Raw genomic sequence first — 20740 nt, 5'->3', positions numbered from 1 at the left:
ATGTAACTTTTGAATAAATTAATGAAAGAAGAGTCCCTTGGAGGCTGCTAGTCTTACGAATCATTGTCTGTGATCACAGGAGGAAGACAAAAGCTGAAATACTGAATTTCGCCACACGGAAGACTGAAGGAGACAGACAACCAAGGTGGAGCCTTCATTAACTCCTATTACTAGCGATATATTGCCAGATTAATAGAAGCTATGAGATATTACACTATCCACCAAAATATCCAACAAAGAGCCACCCACATAAAATTATAGTGCATGCTTTGTGTGAATCAACACAGACATACTTGAACAGAATGGTAATGCATTTTACTTACCTCAGACAGAATTTCTTTGGCACATCACTTTTGGCATGAGCACTAAGGCTGGCAAACTTCATGGGAAGCTGGACTGCCTTAGAGGTGACACCCACCCAGCAAGGTATAAATAGCCATCAGCGAGGACAGAAGGCTGCAGTTTGATTTTCTGTGTCAAGCTGTGCAGCGGGCTTTGCGTTTGGGGCCGGATATCTGATTGCTTTCACCATGAGCTGCAGCATCAAGAGAACATCTAGTACCTCTTACAGGAGCGGTGGAGGCGGAGGCGTCTGTGGTGGCGGTAGCGGCAGGAGTTCCTCCGTCTCCTGCAGGCGATATGCCTCCTCTGTGATAGGCGGTGGCAGCTATGGTGGGGGAGCATGCAGCATTGGCTACGGAGGGGGCATGAGCGCTGGCAGCCTTGCTGGTGGCTTTGGTGGAGGCTTGGGAGGAGGCTTTGGTGGTGGCCTGGGAGGAGGCTTTGGTGGTGGTTTTGCAGGAGGCTTTGGTGCTGGGGGGGACATCCTTCTGAGCGGCAACGAGAAGGTCACCATGCAGAACCTCAATGACCGCCTGGCTGCTTACCTGGACAAAGTGCGAAGGCTGGAGGAAGAAAATGCTCAGCTCGAGCACCACATCCGGGAGTGGTACAGGAAACAAGCTCCCAGTGTTTCAAAGGACTACACCTCCTACTACCAGACCATCGAACAACTCCAAAATCAGGTAGGATAGCCCCGACTAACGTGGCTCCATCTCCCACGCGCTATTCTCACTTGTAAGGACTTCCTCCTTCCCTCTGGCACTGGCTCTAAAGGGGTGGGAGGGAGCTACTGGACAGCCTTGCTGGTGGTACCGCAGGCAGAAACCCGCTGAGCTGCGCCTCCCATCTCCTGGGTAAGCAAACCCCACACCACCCCACAAGCAAAAGGGATGTGCTCTGGGGGCACAGCCCGAGGCATCAAGGGCTGCTCCACCAGGCCCGAACATGCTGGCGCACGTAACTGAAATCCCACGTCGTACAGGTGGCTCCAAACCAGGCATGTGTGGTTTCCAGTCTTTCCCTCTGCTCCCACCCAGTTCAGCTGGATGGAGTGCAAAGCCAAAGCGCCTGGACTGCAAGATCTGAACTCCCTTTGTCTCTGCACACTCCTACATATAACAGATGGAAGGACCAACACCTTCCCTTACAATCAGCTTACATCAGTACCAAAAAAATAAATAGCCCGTGAAGAAGCACATTGCAGGAAAAGGGCTGAGTACATTCCTTGGGACACATGGAGAACTCTCTCTAACTTGAGAAAGAAGCCAAGAGTAGGGATTTGGGAAGATGGTCTGACTTAGCCCAAGTTTACTTGAAAAGTAAATTTGGAGCGTTACTTTCTCATACGGCCCCTGCATAACTGCAGGAAACAATTCCAAGACCCGCAACAAAGTCCTACCAAAGCTTTGGGTTTTTTTTCTTCTTGTCCTGGGTGTCTAGAACACAGAAAGACTGCTCTCCAACTTCCCCTTTTGCAGATCATTTCTGCCACTGTGGACAATAACAAACTCCTTCTGGACATCGATAACAGCAAGATGACTGCTGATGACTTCCGAATGAAGTGAGTGCCCCTCTGGGAACATTATATGTCTTTCAAATCCTGCTCATAATCTCAGGAGACAAGACAGCACTGCCCCGAGTGGTGTTACTGAGTTTTCATATTTTATTGGCATACTGACCTTGGAAAGATGTGTGCTATTGACTGTCATCATCTCATTTCCCCATTTCTCTGTCTCTCTTGTCTGTGGTACAGGTATGAGAATGAACTGGTCATACGTCAGACTGTGGAGGCTGATATTAACGGCTTGAGAAATATCCTGGATGACCTGACTCTGGTTAGATCTTCACTGGAATCCGAGCTGGAGTCCTTGAAGGATGAGCTGATTGCTCTTAAGAGAAATTATGAGGAGGTATGATCCAATGATAAATAGCATGGCCAAGACATAGTCCTTTGATTCTTCAGGGTTCCCAAAGTTACCTATCAAGCCAATTCAGCCTTATGTCATGTGATTGTCATTCCTTTGTACCTTGATACCGCTTTGCCCACTGTCCCCAACAGAAGAAATGACCTGTGCTCTTTTGCTTCTCTCTTCGGACTCTCTGCAGGAAATGAGACAGATGCAGTCTCAATCTGGTGGCGACGTGAGCGTGGAGGTCAATGCTGCCCCTGGCGAAGACTTGACAAAGATACTGAACGACCTGAGAAACGAATACGAGCAGATCATCGAGAAGAACCGCAGAGAGGTTGAGCAGTGGTATGAAGTCAAGGTACGTAGCAATGCACAAAGTGGAGTCTCCTTCCGTGGGAAAAGCCAGCCACCCTGGTATTGGGCACGCAATGCCTTTGGCTAAAAGGGGGAGGCTGCTCACCTGCACCTCACTGGCACAGCTGGGGAATGGGAAGGAAAGAGCTGCTGGGGAAAGACTGCAGTGGCAGAGGGGGAGCAGGCCAGGTCCGATGCGCAAAGGTGGGTGGAAGGTAAGGATCTACGGAGCAATGACTAGTCTGTCTCGATGAGGACAGGAGGAAAGGGAGAGGCTCCCTGGCTATCTTAGTTCTCAGTCAGCAAATCTGCTCCCTGAGGGGGTTTTCTCACTCAGAAAGTGTGTTTGGGGTTTGACTCCCGCAGATTGAAGAAGTCAATCGCCAGGTCACTTCTAGCAGCCAGGACATCCAGACAAGCAGCCACCAGCTCACTGAATTGAGACGCGAAATGCAGAACCTGGAGATCGAACTGCAGGCGCAGCTCAGCACGGTATGTGGGGCAGGATCGCTGAGGGCCCTTCCCTCCTCGGAATGGGCAGGGAGGGGTGGAGCTCTGGTCCTAAACTCTGCATTTCCACTTCCAGAAAACCTCTCTGGAAAACTCCTTGGCAGAAACCGAATCTCGCTATGGCTGCCTGCTGCAACAAATCCAAGGGCAGATTAACTCTGTAGAGGAGGAGCTGGCCAGCATCCGCTGTGAGATGGAGAGTCAGAACCAGGAGTACAAGATGCTCCTGGGCATCAAGACCCGCCTGGAACAGGAGATTGCTCAGTACCGGGCACTGCTGCAGGAGGGGCAGCAAGACATTGTGTACGTATTCCATATTATAGCAAGGGAATAAAAGAAATCCTTGTGTATTTAATTGCCAATAGAGACTTCTTGTCCATGGAGCTACATCAAAATTTTTTTTGACTGAAGATCGAGTGGTTCGGGGTTTTTTGGTGAAGCAGTTACTCTCCTTTTACAGTGCCTCCCAAGGAGCTTTCCAAGGAGGTGGAAAATCCTCCCATTCATATTCTTCTACTTCCTACTCTCATCCTCAGTGTGGTGACATGACAGGTAAGACAACACTTGGTAAGGATATGTTTGTTACTGTTGTTACATCTACCCCAATGACTACAATATATTTTGTCAGAAAAAACTTTTATTGTGGGCTGGGCAAGATTCCCAGGTCCAGTAGCCCACAAGTGAGAGAACCTCATTGACTCTGTCACGGAGGAATCAGGGGTTAAAATACAGTAAGTCTTGCCCTTCCCTCTACCTAAATATAAAACACAGATTATACACTTTAGAGGATGCGATATGTTTTTTTGCTCATTTTTTACTCTGAGAAAGTGCGTAGGGTATTGCTGGGCTTGGAGCCTCTGAGCTTCTCTTGCTAACACAGCATGTCAGGTGAAAGAATTCAGTTCAGCAGGAAACATCAGATTTCCACTTAATGCTCTGTCTTTACACAGGGCAGCCAAGAGTGTGCTAGAGCAATAGCAGTGATGCGGGCATCCTCCAACTAAGAATCATTGAACATGAACAACGAGAGACTGAACCACGCACTTCTGCAGCACAGCTGATGCAACTGGAACAATTGGGAAGGAATGCCTGGTCACCTGCCTCATCACTCCTTCTTCCATTCTGCAATGCTTGTCTTTGTCAACTGGTTCTTTGTTTAAGGGCTTAAATTCTGCTGATAACACTGCCTCTAATAAAACTTTACTTCTGCAATGCAAATTAAAACAATGTGTCTGAGAAATTTAATTTAACAAACTTTGAACAGGTATTTATCAAGTTAACCAGTCAAATACAGGTTGTTCTATCATACTTTGTAACATAGTCTCAGAACAATCTATTTTGCACAAAGAAAATGGACACCATGCTGAGATAATATCACTGAGTAAAAGGAAATGTCACTAATTCTGACAGCTTCCAAGCTCTGCCTATGGGAACTATCAGGTGAGACTGTCAGAACTCTCTGCTCAAAAGCAAGAGGTATAAGATTGAAAACAGAAGTCCATTCTTGACAAAATTTTTCTCCTTCCTGTGAAATTACAAACCATTTAACATTTTGTTTTCTAATGGCCACTAACTGATTGCTTTCTGGCCTCTTGCCTTGCTGCTTTTTACTGAAGATACTCTGAATTATGTGAGTGAAAGGAGAAAGAAAATACCAATAATAGGTGGCTCTCTGAAGATCATTTAATTAACTGTTAATGTACTAAACCGTGCTCAGTGCCACTACTATGACTCATCTGAGTCCATTAATCTTTGGCTTTACTCAGCTCATCATAGCTAGAGTTCTTGTGGGAAGCTGTGACTCAGTATAGGTTGTTCCAGTACGCATGGGTTTCCTGACATCAAGTATTTCTACACCTTGGACTACGCAGAGAATTACGTATTGCTAACTTCTGTTAGGAAATACAACCAACAAGGCAATTTCCTTCCAGCCTGTTTCCTTCAGTGTCATGCACCGAAAACATTCCTATGTTTTATGATAGAAATTTCAATTTAAATACCAATATAATACCAAGAACCCAATTTTTGTCAATACACTCCATTGGCTGATACTATGCCTTAAGAGGAATGAGAGACACATTTCATCCACTGAAAGTATTTTCTATACTTTATTTTTCTGCTTAAGAAGATAAAATATGCAATAAAATTGGAGATGAGAGGGCAATACTAAATTAGAACAGCTATTTTATACATATTTTGCTTTCTGAAGATTACAGTGAAGCCCCTTTTCAATCTATAACTGTGTGCATCAGATGCACAAAATCAGCCAGGTTTCATTCAGTTTTAAGTGCCTGTTGTTCCCTTCTCCACCTATCAAATCTGGTCTCCAGTACTTGTTGTTTCATCTAAAACTGAGGGTATTGTTCTGTTAAGGTAATGAAATGAAAGGTTTTCTCACCATAAACAACTTACAAGAGTATTATTTAGGTTAGGTCTTCTTTCAGTAATCATGTGGCTTGGCTCTGCCATCACAATATTGTAATTGCAGTCTGCACTAAGTATCCACAAAGAAGAGATACCTTCTAGTCATGTTGAAAAACTGGGTTTCCAAACTGACTTTTTTCAGTCCAGCATCAGGAATTTGTATGAACAAAAGCCCTTCTCCAAAGGCAAAAAAGCTCGTTTCAGGTTTTAACAGTATAGAAAGTGATGTAAAGCAAATGCAAACATGAATTTCATCTCCAAAGGCTGCCGGAATTCATTCATGTCTCAGCTGTACTTAATATAACCAAAACAGCTTAAGAAGACATCTTTTTTGAGGCAGGATTATGGAAACCTGAACTACAGTTAGCATATATGAATAAGCGCTGAAAGGTTATTTTCCTTCCTTCTAATCTTCCAGAAGCACAGAGAAGTATCAGAATGATAAAAAAACCAGTCTTCCACATCCAGAGAACTCAAGGGAACACCAGAGCTGCAGCGTGTCTTTCCCCATTTCTGAATTAATTTGTAAGAGTGTAAAAGGTCTTTGTGAAACAGACAGCACTATGAAGAGTTAAATCTGCAAAACCAAAGCTATGCAAAATCTTCAGACTGAAAGGAGTGGACGCACTGCAAAACTGCCAGTGGGGTTGGATCACTGGTGGAGTCCTCCTGCTGCTGGCAGTACAACGCCTTTTGCATATCACCACTGATTCATGAGGCACTAACCTCCATCGAAGTGTGGGGCACGGGCTGCACTGGGGAAAATGCATGGAACACGCCATAGGCATGCCAAAAGCACAGCATGCCTCACTGCCTCCATCTAAGGCTGGCAGATGCTCCAGAAACCTTGTAATATGTTCGACCAGGTATCTTGATATCATTGTCTGCTGCTGCCACTCACTTCAGTTCATCCATGGTTCTTAGAAAAAGCAATACAGTTGCTTATTGTTCTGAAAAGATCTACAGGAAAGAAAAAAAAAGGGCTTTGGCAGGGAGGAATTTAGAATTCGATTAGTTAACATCATTGATAATAACAGCATATTCTAGCAGGTAGAGAGAAAGAGAACAGGAAAGGATTGCTATACTAGAAGAGCTTAATTTCTCTTGGGAATTACTTTTAAACTTTTCCTTTTTCAGTGGTAGGAAGGGCTACTGAACCAACAATTTAGATAGACTGTAGAATTAAAATAGCTCACATTTAACAGGATTTTCTGTAGGTCTACACATGTGCAAGATATAAAGATCCATCCCACGGAGTCACATAAGAGAAAAATAAGAGTAGAATCCGGGGCTATGGAAATTGTTCATCTCTGAACAAACTGAAGAAATGCACAGGCGAGTGATGCTGAAGGCTGATGGGCAACAGATGAGGAATGCACAGATGGAGTTCCTGATGAAACTCATGGGAGTAGTACTCTTCTTACCAAGACCACAGCTGACTCATTTGTTGTAGAACAATTAATTACCAGTAATTGTTTCTGAGGTTGTCCTCTCCCTCTCATGTGACTAAAGACTTATATCCAGTAATGGCATCATAGCTTCTGTGAAAACCACTGTCTACTTTTGGTTCTTTTGCCAATTCGGAGTATCTGTTTGTGGCTCTGCGTCCAATTTCACCAGTGAGTAAACAGCACTTGGAAAGGCTTCACAACATCGTTACTTCAAACAAACTTTTCTGATTTACAGAGGTTTGTGGGGTGCATTAGGAGCAAAAAGTCTTCCAGGGGAAGATATGATTTCAAAGCTCTAACAGTCTCTTCAAATGGCTGAGGAGCCTCTATACCCTCTACGACAGAAAATGTCTGACCTTCTTCTGTCATCGCAAGGGTTATGAATGTTAATGGCACCGTAAGAGACCCGTCTCTTTCGGCTTGTGAAGTAAATTGGTATGTCCAAATTGACTCCCCACAGCCATCTCAGGCCAAAGAGCTGTGTCCACAGGATGGTGGACCAAAAATGCATAGGAGACATGGAAATACCCATGAGTTACAGAATAGAAAGTCTAAAGTTTAAGTCTTTGTGATACAGTTACAGCAGTAAGCATAGTTAGATCAGCTGTTCAAAAAAAGAAGAGAGGGACAGAGAGACAGGGAAAAGGCATCTGTTGATGGTATGAAATTACAGCATTGGGAAATGTTTGGAATTGTTGGGTCAGATGTTATGATGCAACAATGCTAAGAAGGAGATATAAAATCAACACCTCTGGCAGTAATGCCAATCAGCAATAAACATCTCACAGGGAAGAATAAAGGTGCATTTCAACAATCTAATGAGGAAAATATGACTAAGGAATCACACCCTGTGAGAAAATAATTTTTATTTTTTAATAACGATGACTCAGTTTCAATAACGTATGCAAAGCAACTGGTTCTGACGTGCAGATAATTAGAGAGCTACCAATAAAAGAACAATCATAATTACAAAGATCAAAGCATTACATTAGCTTCAGCATATCTATGAAAATGTGTGTAGGGGTATCGACAAAGACTGTAAATGGCTTTCCATGATTCTTCAGTCAGCCATAACACTCATTAGTAACTTTTATGGGTCTCATAATCATTGTGGCTGAGAGAGAAAATGTTGCTCCAGCCACAACTGCAAGCTGTGTATAAATAAGATTGTAAATGAAGAAACCAACAATGAAATGAACTACTAATTTTTAACTTCCAAATAGCGATGAATTCCCATCGAAGTTTAACTCTCACATAAAGAGGCCCCTTGTCGTTCAGGCTTAAAATTTATGTTTTCCAAAAGTTATTTAAAGGCAAAATTTCATTTCCAAAGAAGGGTTCATCACATTCTGTTCTCTCACAGAAATGCTGCAATTGTGCAGCAGTGTTACAGACCTCTGCAGCGTTAGAGAGGCAAAAGATAGAAGGCAAGGGGGATCTAAAGGGTCATCACAGCTGAGTCTCTACTATACGAGGATAAAATCCCTACTATCAATTGATAAAGGTCAATCTCAAAACTCTTTCTCTTTTCCATCCAAAGCTCCTGCAACGTAAGCACCTTCCAGACCCTTATGCCTCCCATAGATAAAAAGCTTCCCTTAGATTCCAGCCCAAATACACTCAAGACCAGATTATGCCCCTTCCTATGTGGACAACAGGATTGTCCTTTATTTTAAATAGCCCTGGTATCTCCTTCTCGAGAGCAAGCTCATAATCACCTCAGCCTCCATTTTGCTAAGTTGAAAAGATTAATCCTTTTGCTCTCCTCTCCCAAGACAGAGTCAGTGATGCCTTATAGATTCTACACATCTATTTCACTTCAAAATAATCTTTGAGTGACTGGAAATTTGCACAAAATTTTAAAAAATCACAACTTTCAAATTACATCATTGCATGTTCATCGCTCTGTGCAAGACATAGGATTATTTCCTGGAAGTGATACTACCAGAGTGTGATGAAAACACAAATATCGTTGCTTCTTCAAAGGTTATTCTATCGAGATTTACCACTAAGCATTCTGAAAGACAGTACCCACGATGAGCTTTCTTTGTAGGGAAGGACCTAAATTCTTAGAGATTCTATTTCCAAAAGTGTCAGTTTCTGGCAGTTCTGGAGGCAAAATGAAACAAGACTCGCGCACAGGGTGCCTGAGTTCATATTTCTCCAACTCCGAAATTAAAACAGTAACTAGGTGGTGTTTTCACCACCTGTTTTCAGGACAAAAAATGACTGCAAAGAACAAAGAGGAACTATTAAAATGAGTCTCACTCACTAAGTAGCCAGCAACATACTATCTGAAACAAAATCTAACACACAGCCACCCACCCGAAATTATAGCGCATGCTTTGTGTGAATCAGCATGCAAACACAATACCTATTGGGAGGGCTGTCCCAAGCCCCAAAAGAAATTCCCCTTAGCACATCACTTTTGGCATGAGCACTAAGGCTGGCAAACTTCATGGGAAGCTGGACTGCCTTAGAGGTGACACCCACCCAGCAAGGTATAAATAGCCATCAGCGAGGACAGAAGGCTGCAGTTTGATTTTCTGTGTCAAGCTGTGCAGCGGGCTTTGCGTTTGGGGCCGGATATCTGATTGCTTTCACCATGAGCTGCAGCATCAAGAGAACATCTAGTACCTCTTACAGGAGCGGTGGAGGCGGAGGCGTCTGTGGTGGCGGTAGCGGCAGGAGTTCCTCCGTCTCCTGCAGGCGATATGCCTCCTCTGTGATAGGCGGTGGCAGCTATGGTGGGGGAGCATGCAGCATTGGCTACGGAGGGGGCATGAGCGCTGGCAGCCTTGCTGGTGGCTTTGGTGGAGGCTTGGGAGGAGGCTTTGGTGGTGGCCTGGGAGGAGGCTTTGGTGGTGGTTTTGCAGGAGGCTTTGGTGCTGGGGGGGACATCCTTCTGAGCGGCAACGAGAAGGTCACCATGCAGAACCTCAATGACCGCCTGGCTGCTTACCTGGACAAAGTGCGAAGGCTGGAGGAAGAAAATGCTCAGCTCGAGCACCACATCCGGGAGTGGTACAGGAAACAAGCTCCCAGTGTTTCAAAGGACTACACCTCCTACTACCAGACCATCGAACAACTCCAAAATCAGGTAGGATAGCCCCGACTAACGTGGCTCCATCTCCCGCGCGCTATTCTCACTTGTAAGGACTTCCTCCTTCCCTCTGGCACTGGCTCTAAAGGGGTGGGAGGGAGCTACTGGACAGCCTTGCTGGTGGTACCGCAGGCAGAAACCCGCTGAGCTGCGCCTCCCATCTCCTGGGTAAGCAAACCCCACACCACCCCACAAGCAAAAGGGATGTGCTCTGGGGGCACAGCCCGAGGCATCAAGGGCTGCTCCACCAGGCCCGAACATGCTGGCGCACGTAACTGAAATCCCACGTCGTACAGGTGGCTCCAAACCAGGCATGTGTGGTTTCCAGTCTTTCCCTCTGCTCCCACCCAGTTCAGCTGGATGGAGTGCAAAGCCAAAGCGCCTGGACTGCAAGATCTGAACTCCCTTTGTCTCTGCACACTCCTACATATAACAGATGGAAGGACCAACACCTTCCCTTACAATCAGCTTTTTTTATAATGAGACAAATCACAGCATCAGACACAAAGACTTCCTTATACACACTGAGTGCAGAAACCCATAGACGGTGGTGATGTCTCAGCCTAAATGTTCTTCTATTCTTTCCTCCATCAAAATATTCTTTCACCAGAGTGTTTGGGGAAGCCAAAATCTTGCACACACCAGTTCTTGTAGCATGGCGTTTCAACAACTTTCTGTGGCCCCTGCATTACCACAGGAAACAATTCCAAGACCCGCAACAAAGTCCTACTAAAGCTTTGGATCTTCTTTCTTCTTGTCCTGGGTGTCTTGAATAAAAGTGTCTCCAACTTCCCCTTTTGCAGATCATTTCTGCCACTGTGGACAATAACAAACTCCTTCTGGACATTGATAACAGCAAGATGACTGCTGATGACTTCCGAATGAAGTGAGTGCCCCTCTGGGAACCTTGCATTTTTCATGTCATGAATTTTATGAGATTCATGAGCGCAGGTGATGACACCCTGGTCCAAGTGGTATGACGAATCCTACACATTGTAATGAAATGAATGTGTAATGCTTTTCTTTTCTTCGGGACAGGTACGAGAATGAACTGGTCATACGTCAGACTGTGGAGGCTGATATTAACGGCTTGAGAAATCTCCTGGATGATCTCACTTGCACTCGATCTTCCCTGGAATCTGAGCTGGAGTCCTTGAAGGATGAGCTGATTGCTCTTAAGAGAAATCATGAGGAGGTATGATCCAATGATAAATAGCATGGCCAAGACATAGTCCTTTGATTCTTCAGGGTTCCCAAAGTTACCTATCAAGCCAATTCAGCCTTATGTCATGTGATTGTCATTCCTTTGTACCTTGATACCGCTTTGCCCACTGTCCCCAACAGAAGAAATGACCTGTGCTCTTTTGCTTCTCTCTTCGGACTCTCTGCAGGAAATGAGACAGATGCAGTCTCAATCTGGTGGCGACGTGAGCGTGGAGGTCAATGCTGCCCCTGGCGAAGACTTGACAAAGATACTGAACGACCTGAGAAACGAATACGAGCAGATCATCGAGAAGAACCGCAGAGAGGTTGAGCAGTGGTATGAAGTCAAGGTACATAGCAATGCACAAAGTGGAGTCTCCTTCTGTGGGAAAAGCCAGCCACCCTGGTATTGGGCACGCAATGCCTTTGGCTAAAAGGGGGAGGCTGCTCACCTGCACCTCACTGGCACAGCTGGGGAATGGGAAGGAAAGAGCTGCTGGGGAAAGACTGCAGTGGCAGAGGGGGAGCAGGCCAGGTCCGATGCGCAAAGGTGGGTGGAAGGTAAGGATCTACGGAGCAATGACTAGTCTGTCTCGATGAGGACAGGAGGAAAGGGAGAGGCTCCCTGGCTATCTTAGTTCTCAGTCAGCAAATCTGCTCCCTGAGGGGGTTTTCTCACTCAGAAAGTGTGTTTGGGGTTTGACTCCCGCAGATTGAAGAAGTCAATCGCCAGGTCACTTCTAGCAGCCAGGACATCCAGACAAGCAGCCACCAGCTCACTGAATTGAGACGCGAAATGCAGAACCTGGAGATCGAACTGCAGGCGCAGCTCAGCACGGTATGTGGGGCAGGATCGCTGAGGGCCCTTCCCTCCTCGGAATGGGCAGGGAGGGGTGGAGCTCTGGTCCTAAACTCTGCATTTCCACTTCCAGAAAACCTCTCTGGAAAACTCCTTGGCAGAAACCGAATCTCGCTATGGCTGCCTGCTGCAACAAATCCAAGGGCAGATTAACTCTGTAGAGGAGGAGCTGGCCAGCATCCGCTGTGAGATGGAGAGTCAGAACCAGGAGTACAAGATGCTCCTGGGCATCAAGACCCGCCTGGAACAGGAGATTGCTCAGTACCGGGCACTGCTGCAGGAGGGGCAGCAAGACATTGTGTACGTATTCTGATTGCAAATAGGGGCATAAATTCTATCACAGTCTTTTCTCTACTGGGACTCACAGAAGACAGAGCAGAATGTTTTACCAGTCTGTAGTGGAAATCTAAATACAACAGTTTTTTTCACAGCATCTGCATTGAAATGTATATATCATAAACTTAATAAGCACATCAGACACAGAGGGAAACACAGAGCATACAGTTACTGACATATTTTCAGTTAATCAGTTTCTCTTGGCCTGTTTGTGCAGAGTGAGTTCCATGAGAGGAATCACCATGCAAAACCAAACTGTAATATACTGCCTTCTGTCAACACATGAGCAAGCACAGCTGGACTGTGAGAGTAGAAGAATTATACTTCTACAGTCTTTTGTTATTTCTGCTCCTACAACTTTCTAGGAAAATATAGCTGAAGGGAATGAAATAAAAAAATATAAAGAAATATTTGCAAGGTCTAGGAAAAGCCGAGCTGTTACGTGCACTGCACATTATGTCGCAGTATGTCTCTTTATAAATGTATTTATTATTCCCTTCATTAAAACTCCTTTCCTTGCACAGAACGTCTCAAGGAGCTCTCCAAGGAGGGGTAACATCCTCCCACTCTTACTCTTCTACTTCCTACTCTCATGGTCAATCTGGTGACAAGACAGGTAAGAAACATCTTCCAAAGAGGATCCTATTTTATCGTATAACCATGGCTTTCATATTTTGTATTTCACCTCTCTTCCTGTTAATACTATCCCTTGTGTTATGGCTTTCTCATTTGCAATTGGAACAGGGATTAAACCATTCACAGTCAGATCTCTTAATTTCAAGGTGTCTTAGCTTCAGTTACAGAAACAGCTCCTTTCCTACGCCCTCACTAACACAGATGGACATTTAAATAATGGATACATCTGAAATATCAGTGCTGCAAGAGACTCCTGATTTCCCCATCAGAGTAATGGTTTCTTCTTTCATTCCACAGGGCAGTCAAGAGTGTGTTAAGATACCACTGATGCATTGGTCTTCCCTGATCTACGTACTGCCATCTGAGCAGTCCAGCCTACAACGCAATAATACACATAGCACATGCACTGTGTACCTACCCAATGCACAGATTGCTCTACAAATGTTATTCATGAAGTCAAGATGAATAATTTCTAGGACTCTCCTAAAATGATCTACTTCTTCCTTTTTATATTGTTCTTCACCTGCAATCACTGTATCTACATACACTTATCTGCAGTGCAACTGGTGATCTACTTCCTGCTGATACCAATGCCTAATAAAACCTTACTTTTCTGCAATGCAAAGAAAACTGTGTGTCCAACAGTCTATTTGGTATATTAATATTGTATTTAAGTTTAGGTGGAAGAAATGGGATATACCTTCACAGAGAAATTACGGTTGGGTGTATTATGTAATATGGCCCCAAAGAAAATTGTGTATCCTAACTTAATCAGATGATGTCTGGATAAAATACTGGAGATGAACGAATACATTCACATTAAACTCAAGAGTGACACCTATAGGGAAGAAAAAAGGATGAGTGAAACCCTTTCTCATAGCGTACATTGCAAGGGATGTGCAAGTAGTTGATTTGCCAGTTCAGCAGCTGAACTGAAACAATCAGGATTAATTAAACCCAAAATTTCATTAAAATTTTTGCAAATCAAAACCATTTGCCTTTGGGTCACTGAATGAGAAATCAATCATATTCAGGCAGCCCCCTCTTCCAACTTTTAGATGAGGGCTCTATCTAATCTTGTTCAATAAAAGCAAAGGATTAGATCAGGAAATGAGTATGCAAAGAAGTTCTCCTTAAAACACAAAGTTCAATTGTTAGGATTATTCCTCCTGAAATGTTGGAAGATCTGGGCTCAGGTCTTTTATCTGATGGTTCAAAATAAAGGAAGTGTGTACTTTTATTTCATAAGACAGAATTCCTAGCTCCGTGGTTGTACAGCGTTCTGGATGGATGGGTGAAGGATGGAGGGGTGGAAGCAAGGTTCAATCTTCCTTACTAAAACTGCTCCACTTCATGTTACACACTTACTTTAGACAGGGGAAGAAAAATTGGTGAAATATCTCACTCATTCAAAACTTAAAAATCTGTATTTCAGTCTTTTATTTGCAATGGGCTGAGAAAGTAGCTGAACAGGGTCTACCACATATCAGGTGAGTGATTCAACTGCCGCCCTGTAACAAATAAGGGTGGGTCTCACAAGCCTTCATTGTTCTCTAAACAGCACATAAATCACTAACATTTTTTATTCTGTCAAATAGCTTTGCACTTGCACTTTGATTTGCAAACAGATTCAGGTCAGGTAAAATATCATATTTTTGGATAACAATGTGTTATTTAAAAAGGCATCAAACTGTCTACCTGTTACAATCCAAAACTGAATTCTCAGCACAGCAGAAAAAAAGAGATGAGTCAGAGAAACTATTTCCCTAGACCACAAAGGAGATTTGTAAAGTCAAAGCAAAAATACTTCTCCCTTGAGTCACAACAGGACTTTCATGCTCCTATACAAGCTAACAGAGACTCATGTGCTGCCTTATGCTCCATTTTACTTCTCATATCAACCAGTGCTGTCTACCTCAAAAAAAAAAGGTCTAAACCTCAGTATTAGTCAGCTGTAATGGACTTTGGGATAAAATACCTTATTTGACAACAGTTTAGATAGAAAAAATGTTTCTGATCCCAGAAAGGAGCCAATTGTTTTCTGGGCTGTCTGTCAGGAACATTCTCGTGTCTCCTGCTTCTCTTCTGCTGTCTCTCTTAAGTGGGAAAGGGGAGAAACCTCGGTGCTGGGAGTGCTGCCCTCAGTCTCTGCAGAGCATTTTAACAGTAATGAACTGAGGCTGCATCCACCGCTGAGCCGAGCACACGCACCTCTGGCTTTGCTTTGACTTTGCTGATGTGGAGTTATTAGGCAGGACTTAACCTGAGCATAATTTGCCCATCATAATATCAAAGCCATCAAAACAAGATGGAGTGAGCTGAAACCAGTCTACATTTGCAGTGTCAATACAAGGGAGTATTGTACTCTGCTCTTTTGTGGTTCAGTATAGTTCTGTTCCTTTGGCTAACCACACAGCAGAAATATGTCCTACAGTTTGGTACAAGGCTTTTTTTGAAGCTGAAAATGCAGCATGTCCATCCAGACAGCATGTCGGTTCGCACAGCCCCCTCTGGTGGTAAATTCAGAAAAAATATAATAGGATTCGTGACAGAAACTGTTCAATACAGTCTCAAAATTAAATTCAAGCCTCAGACCTGGGAAACGGTTAAGCCAAGGAAAGAACGGCTTAAATAATAATAAAATACATACGTTTTTCACAGGGGTAACATTGTGATACCAGATAGGGTAATAAACCAAAGTAAGAGACAGACAGTAAAAAGGTTAGAAATTAATTCATTATGAAGGACAGGGAAGAGAAAGAGAAGAAGTATCTGTTTCACATAATTCTGCCTGAAAGTTTTGAGGTAATTCCATATGAAATCAGCAAATTCAGATCAAGACAAAACTTCATGGATTGTTCTTGCATGCGTCTAGTTCACGTTGAAGTTGTTTTGTCTCTGTTTTCAACTCTTTTAGTAGCAACAGTGGCTGCCACAGACAAACAGGGAGCCTGGTATTACCAAGTGAAGAGGAGAAGAATTTTTTTAAGAGTGAGGTTCAATTAAATGGTGCTGTGTTTAAAAAACAGGCCTGTAGGGGGGACTGTGGAGATACTGACATTTTGTACTGTTACTATTTCCAAAGGCAACCAAAGGTATTGTGCATTATAATCTTCGGGTGTGTTTGACTTTCCTAATTCTGGAAATTAATTATCTCCACCTGCATAATATAACATTTTCAGGAGGTTAGATGAAGATGAGAGGGGGAAATAGCTGGATAGAGAAGAATCCAAAACAAGAACCAGAAATTAGTGGACTGAATTCTCTGAGGGGCTTCATGCTGGATCAGGACTACCATGTACCTGCAGGATCTAGATCTGCAACAAATGTTTTCGTTCGCAAAGGCAGCTGCCAGGTACGGACAGGTACAACAGCCCATTGCTTCTAAGTCTTGCAGCTTTGTGCACACTCTTTCCAAAGAGTCTTGCGCTCTTGGCTACAAGGAAATGGTATCACTGAGACAGCGCCTGCTGCCTGCAGCCTGGCCCCATCCTCTCACTTCAGCAGCCTTTTGCAAGGTAGACTTCCCTCTTCGCCCCCACCACTGTCTCAAGTAATGAAGAAAGAAAATAGGTGATTCACTGTGCCTCTGATAAAAAATCAGATGAAAGGCAGCTACTTTTGTGATATTTCTCACATTTACCATCCTACCATAATAATGAAAAATAATAGCAGTAAAGTTAAGCAAGTACAAAAATTCTTGTAGGAAAATCCTTTCTTTCTGTATTCCAAGTAACATATTTGTACTAAGTTTCATGTAATACATAACATTTTGGAGTGGTAATCCCAACAAACTTCTGAATTTCTTTAAGTATTTTCACACTATGACAGACATTAAGGGCAAACCCTCTCTCATGGTTGATACAGTGAACGTGCAATTTCAGGTGCACTGGAGCTGACTTTCATAACTTATTTAGTACTGCCTAAAGAGAAGTTTATGCATGCTGCAATTACTCCTAATAACCCACTATTTATGAACCCACGCTCAGAGATGCATTGCAAAGACTGGCTGCAGGGAACACCTTTCCACTGGCACGCACTCCTGTGCTTAAACAGCCCTGGCAGCAGGAGTGCGACTGTGGATCAAAGGCACTTACAGTCTTATTAATCAAAATTTTCTTACAACATTTCTAATCTTACTTCAGTTCTTTCCCACAACCCGACATCAGACTGTCAAAAATTATGGCAGTACCAAAAAGTTCATAGCGATTACACACACGCCAAGATTTTAAACAAATGCTGACAACTCCATTCTGTTGAAAATGCTGTTAGAAATCATGTCATCAGAATCTTACAGTTTTTATTAGTTATTAAAGCTGAATCCATTAGAAAAGAGTGAAAAGGCACTCAGCAAGTATTTCAGTCAGCTTGATTTGGTGGTGGGGGGCTATCCAAAATACCTAGACAGTTGGCACAGACCTTAGTGTTTAATGAAAAGAAGATTTAAAGCTGAATACAAGTGTCAGAGGCTGGTGGAAAACCATGGTTCTAGGTTACTGTTAATAGCCAGGACTGTCCAGGAAGGTAACCTACCTGAGACACACAAATATTGTGAAATTTGCCTACAAACTACTTCTTTTTGAAAATGGAGCAAACTATTAAGAGTAATTAGAAATACCCTTTTCCTTCCCTAAAGGTATGCAGCCATTCTGGGCAGACAAAACCAGGGCTGCAGAAAGTGTTTCCCCATGAGCTGATAGTTGCTATGAGAACAAGCTCTTTTAAAAACGCCTCCCTGGCAGTAGCTCTTCAGACTGGCGGCTGCAGGACTTGCCCTCAGAGAGCAATACAAAGTTTGACTTTCTTACTGTGGCTAACAGAGATCTGGAGACTGAGAATTTATCTCAAGCAAAAAACAGTATCAAACCACCTGTAGGATCAGGAAAGCCCAAATCCAATTGACAGGCTCCATCAGCAGGGTACAGAGAGTTTTCTAATTTGATAAAGAACATGTGTTTAACGCTTGCACAATAAAACTTCTACCCTTATTGGAAGCCACAGCTTGTCACTATGATCAGAATATATTCTTATAAAATGAGCAAGAGAAATAATAATATATAAGTATATAAGTATATAAACATGTGCATATAAATATATGAGCAGATAAACAGTACAAATAGAAATATGCTCTCCAAACATTTTACAGACATGAACAGAATAAAATAGCTCATCTCTCTCTGTGCTATGAAACCCATCTACTGTGTGTTTCTACCAAGTCTGGGATTTTTTTTTTGAGTAGAAATTTTCCATGTGGCCTATGGGAAAATGCCCTCTGAATAGCTCTAGGCCTCCTCCTTCAGCATGAGTCATTGCAGAACTGCAGCTGACATGGCAAGCATTCAACACGTACTTGGTTCCTCTGAAGCCTGGGACAGGTTTAGTCTATTTGGTTTTGGCAGTGGCCTCCAAGTTGCTTATTGCTGCTGCCTGCAGAAACCTGACTTTTGGAACATATCCTCTCGTCAGTTAGATATTTGACTCTTAATAATAGTTTCCAGCCCCATCATACCTTGCTGAGATTTACCAACCAGATAACAGGTTAAAGGAAGTGTAAAAATATATCCAGTGACTTGTCTTTCACTCATCAGGGCTTAGTGTCCTAACGGATCCTTTCTTCCCACACAATTTTTAATCATGCTGTAGGAAAATCTATTTTATTTTCCTATCTCAGGTACTTTACTCCCTAATGTGCATTATTATTATAGTTCTGGATTGATAGACAAGTCAGGAGTTTAAAGCTATTTATGTTTCCAGGGAAACAGAGACAATAATGAAGTATTTCCAGAAGTACACACCACATCTAGTTTCAAGTATTTGCCAAGTATTTACATTGCTCCCAGTTATTTAAGTGTTTGAGTTCTTCATGATTTTTTATGTATTTTCCTCATACTAATCTATTCAAATATTATATAAATTACAAACATTGAGAAATTAAATTATATGTCCCAATATCACTAAAGAAGCCTGTAGCTGAACAGGAATCCATATCTTTCAAGTTCAGCTCAAATCATTGAATCATCATTTCTTTTCTGCCATGAAAGAACTAGACCCCTGGATAAAAATGAGTTGTTCTGCGTCTTACTCTCGTAATTTTTTTAAAACTGAACACTTACATGACCTTATTTCTCTTCTCTTTCAATGCAAAAATCAGGGCACCCATGTGCATTTCTCGTCACCAAATCACATTCCCTCTACTTTGCAAAAATAGTAATTTTGAGAAAGTTAACAGCGTTGCTCTCTGCTCTTATCTACCCTCTTTTTACGCCGTTAACAGCTGTATGTGCATGTGCTAGGACCTGCCTTTTCAGCACGTAAACATTCTTGTCTTTGAATCTGTTGGCACATTCAGTGAATATGTGGCAATGCAAGGTTTGTGAGAATTAAAAAAAAATGATTAATGATGGGATATAAAAGCAAGAAAGCTAAGAACTATATCTTAGGCAGACATTCAACACAGTCATTTCAGTACCAGCTGCAGATCAGTTCTTCTTATCATTGGTTCTTCCCACAAGGAAGTTTAAAGAAAAAATAGAAAATTTTGTGTTTGAATTAAAGAGATTAAAACATTTCATGCCTATGATCTTCAACAGGAGAGAAAACCATACAAAGTTGGGATTTTAAGCGGGCATATGACATGATCAATAGCGTGTGGGGTGGCCAAAGTTTTGATGAGCAAGAGAAGAGATGAAGACCAAAAACATGCATACAAAAGAGTCAAGAAGCAAATTTTCACTGATGGAAGCAAGAGGTAGAAAGGAAGAATTATCAGAAGGGACAAACACTTAAAGATTTAAAAGGCAAATTCAGAATAATAACCTGACTTTCCTCATTCGTCCGTAGAATCATATGGAATTGCAGGCACCAATAATGTAGGTTAAAATGTTCACAGAGTTCATTTAATTGTAATTGCAATCCCTGGAAGCAAATTTAGCAGGACTGAGAAGAATGAAGTATATGCCAGTGTCACTCAAGGGCAATAAAAAATGTTTTACAGAACAATTAATAAAAATACTCTGAAACAATATGAACAATTTTATAAAGCAGTAGTGACTAGTAAAGCAGAGTAGACAAAGGTAAAGCAGAACCAGGTCTCAGCCAGGAGCTAGGGCGTGGACTGTTTCCACCAGTCTACTGAATGACTTCACTTTAATAAATGTGTCTCCCTTACCCTCAGTTAAGTTGCAGATAAAGGAAATTCCCTGTGTTGACCATTCCTTGTATCTCCTTTAAGGAAAAGCTGACCCTAAAATAAATTAAGTTTATTGTAGTGGGAGAAAAAAAGACCTATGCAGAATGACAAAAGCACCTTCTTTCTTGAGCTAATACTTTGCCATACTAAAGGCTTTTCCAAGCATTTAAGTACATGATATCACCATAGGGGAGTCCCAACAAAAACAAACACATGCAGCCATTGAGGTAAAAGAGAGGTGTAAAGTTAAAAGAAAATCAAAACCCTTCTGGAAATGTAGAATGCAGTTTTAGTAAAAATGCTGCACAAGGGACTGATTTGCTATGAGAAGCTTATGATATATTTGGTGGTATAAATAAGATTAAATAGTTACTCCATTTGAAAGTTTCTCCCAAGCTTTTCCTCTTCTGACACTTTCAGATA

At 42.6% G+C, this 20740-nt stretch overlaps 2 protein-coding genes and 1 long non-coding RNA gene across 3 annotated transcripts in view; 2 read left to right on the top strand and 1 right to left on the bottom strand.

The window, feature by feature from the left end:
• The window catches only part of LOC142091998 (uncharacterized), a 167679-nt gene that overhangs the window by 76766 nt on the left and 70173 nt on the right, over positions 1 to 20740 (bottom strand). The window lies entirely within an intron of this gene.
• Positions 267 to 4294, top strand: LOC142091703 (keratin, type I cytoskeletal 17-like). Its single transcript, XM_075171085.1, has 8 exons — positions 267 to 1025; positions 1821 to 1903; positions 2096 to 2252; positions 2449 to 2610; positions 2973 to 3098; positions 3193 to 3419; positions 3577 to 3668; positions 4278 to 4294. Exons 1-8 carry the CDS (start codon positions 531 to 533, stop codon positions 4292 to 4294), a joined length of 1359 nt encoding a protein of 452 aa, XP_075027186.1. The 5' UTR covers positions 267 to 530.
• On the top strand, positions 9597 to 13750 carry LOC142092150 (keratin, type I cytoskeletal 17-like). The gene is made up of 8 exons (XM_075171889.1): positions 9597 to 10091; positions 10898 to 10980; positions 11133 to 11289; positions 11486 to 11647; positions 12010 to 12135; positions 12230 to 12456; positions 13017 to 13108; positions 13426 to 13750. The coding sequence occupies exons 1-8, from the start codon at positions 9597 to 9599 to the stop codon at positions 13443 to 13445; spliced, it is 1362 nt and encodes a 453-aa protein (XP_075027990.1). The 3' UTR covers positions 13446 to 13750.

This window comes from Calonectris borealis, chromosome 22 (assembly GCF_964195595.1).
Source record: "Calonectris borealis chromosome 22, bCalBor7.hap1.2, whole genome shotgun sequence".
Taxonomy (NCBI): domain Eukaryota; kingdom Metazoa; phylum Chordata; class Aves; order Procellariiformes; family Procellariidae; genus Calonectris; species Calonectris borealis.
This window is presented reverse-complemented; position numbering and strand designations above follow the sequence as displayed.

Coding starts and splice junctions, on each gene's coding strand:
- LOC142091703 (XM_075171085.1), top strand. CDS start 531: ATGAGCTGCAGCATCAAGAGAACATCTAGTACCTCTTACAGGAGCGGT. Junction 1,026..1,820: donor TCGAACAACTCCAAAATCAG/GTAGGATAGCCC, acceptor CCCCTTTTGCAG/ATCATTTCTGCCACTGTGGA. Junction 2,611..2,972: donor AGCAGTGGTATGAAGTCAAG/GTACGTAGCAAT, acceptor TGACTCCCGCAG/ATTGAAGAAGTCAATCGCCA.
- LOC142092150 (XM_075171889.1), top strand. CDS start 9,597: ATGAGCTGCAGCATCAAGAGAACATCTAGTACCTCTTACAGGAGCGGT. Junction 11,290..11,485: donor TTAAGAGAAATCATGAGGAG/GTATGATCCAAT, acceptor GACTCTCTGCAG/GAAATGAGACAGATGCAGTC. Junction 13,109..13,425: donor TCAATCTGGTGACAAGACAG/GTAAGAAACATC, acceptor TTCATTCCACAG/GGCAGTCAAGAGTGTGTTAA.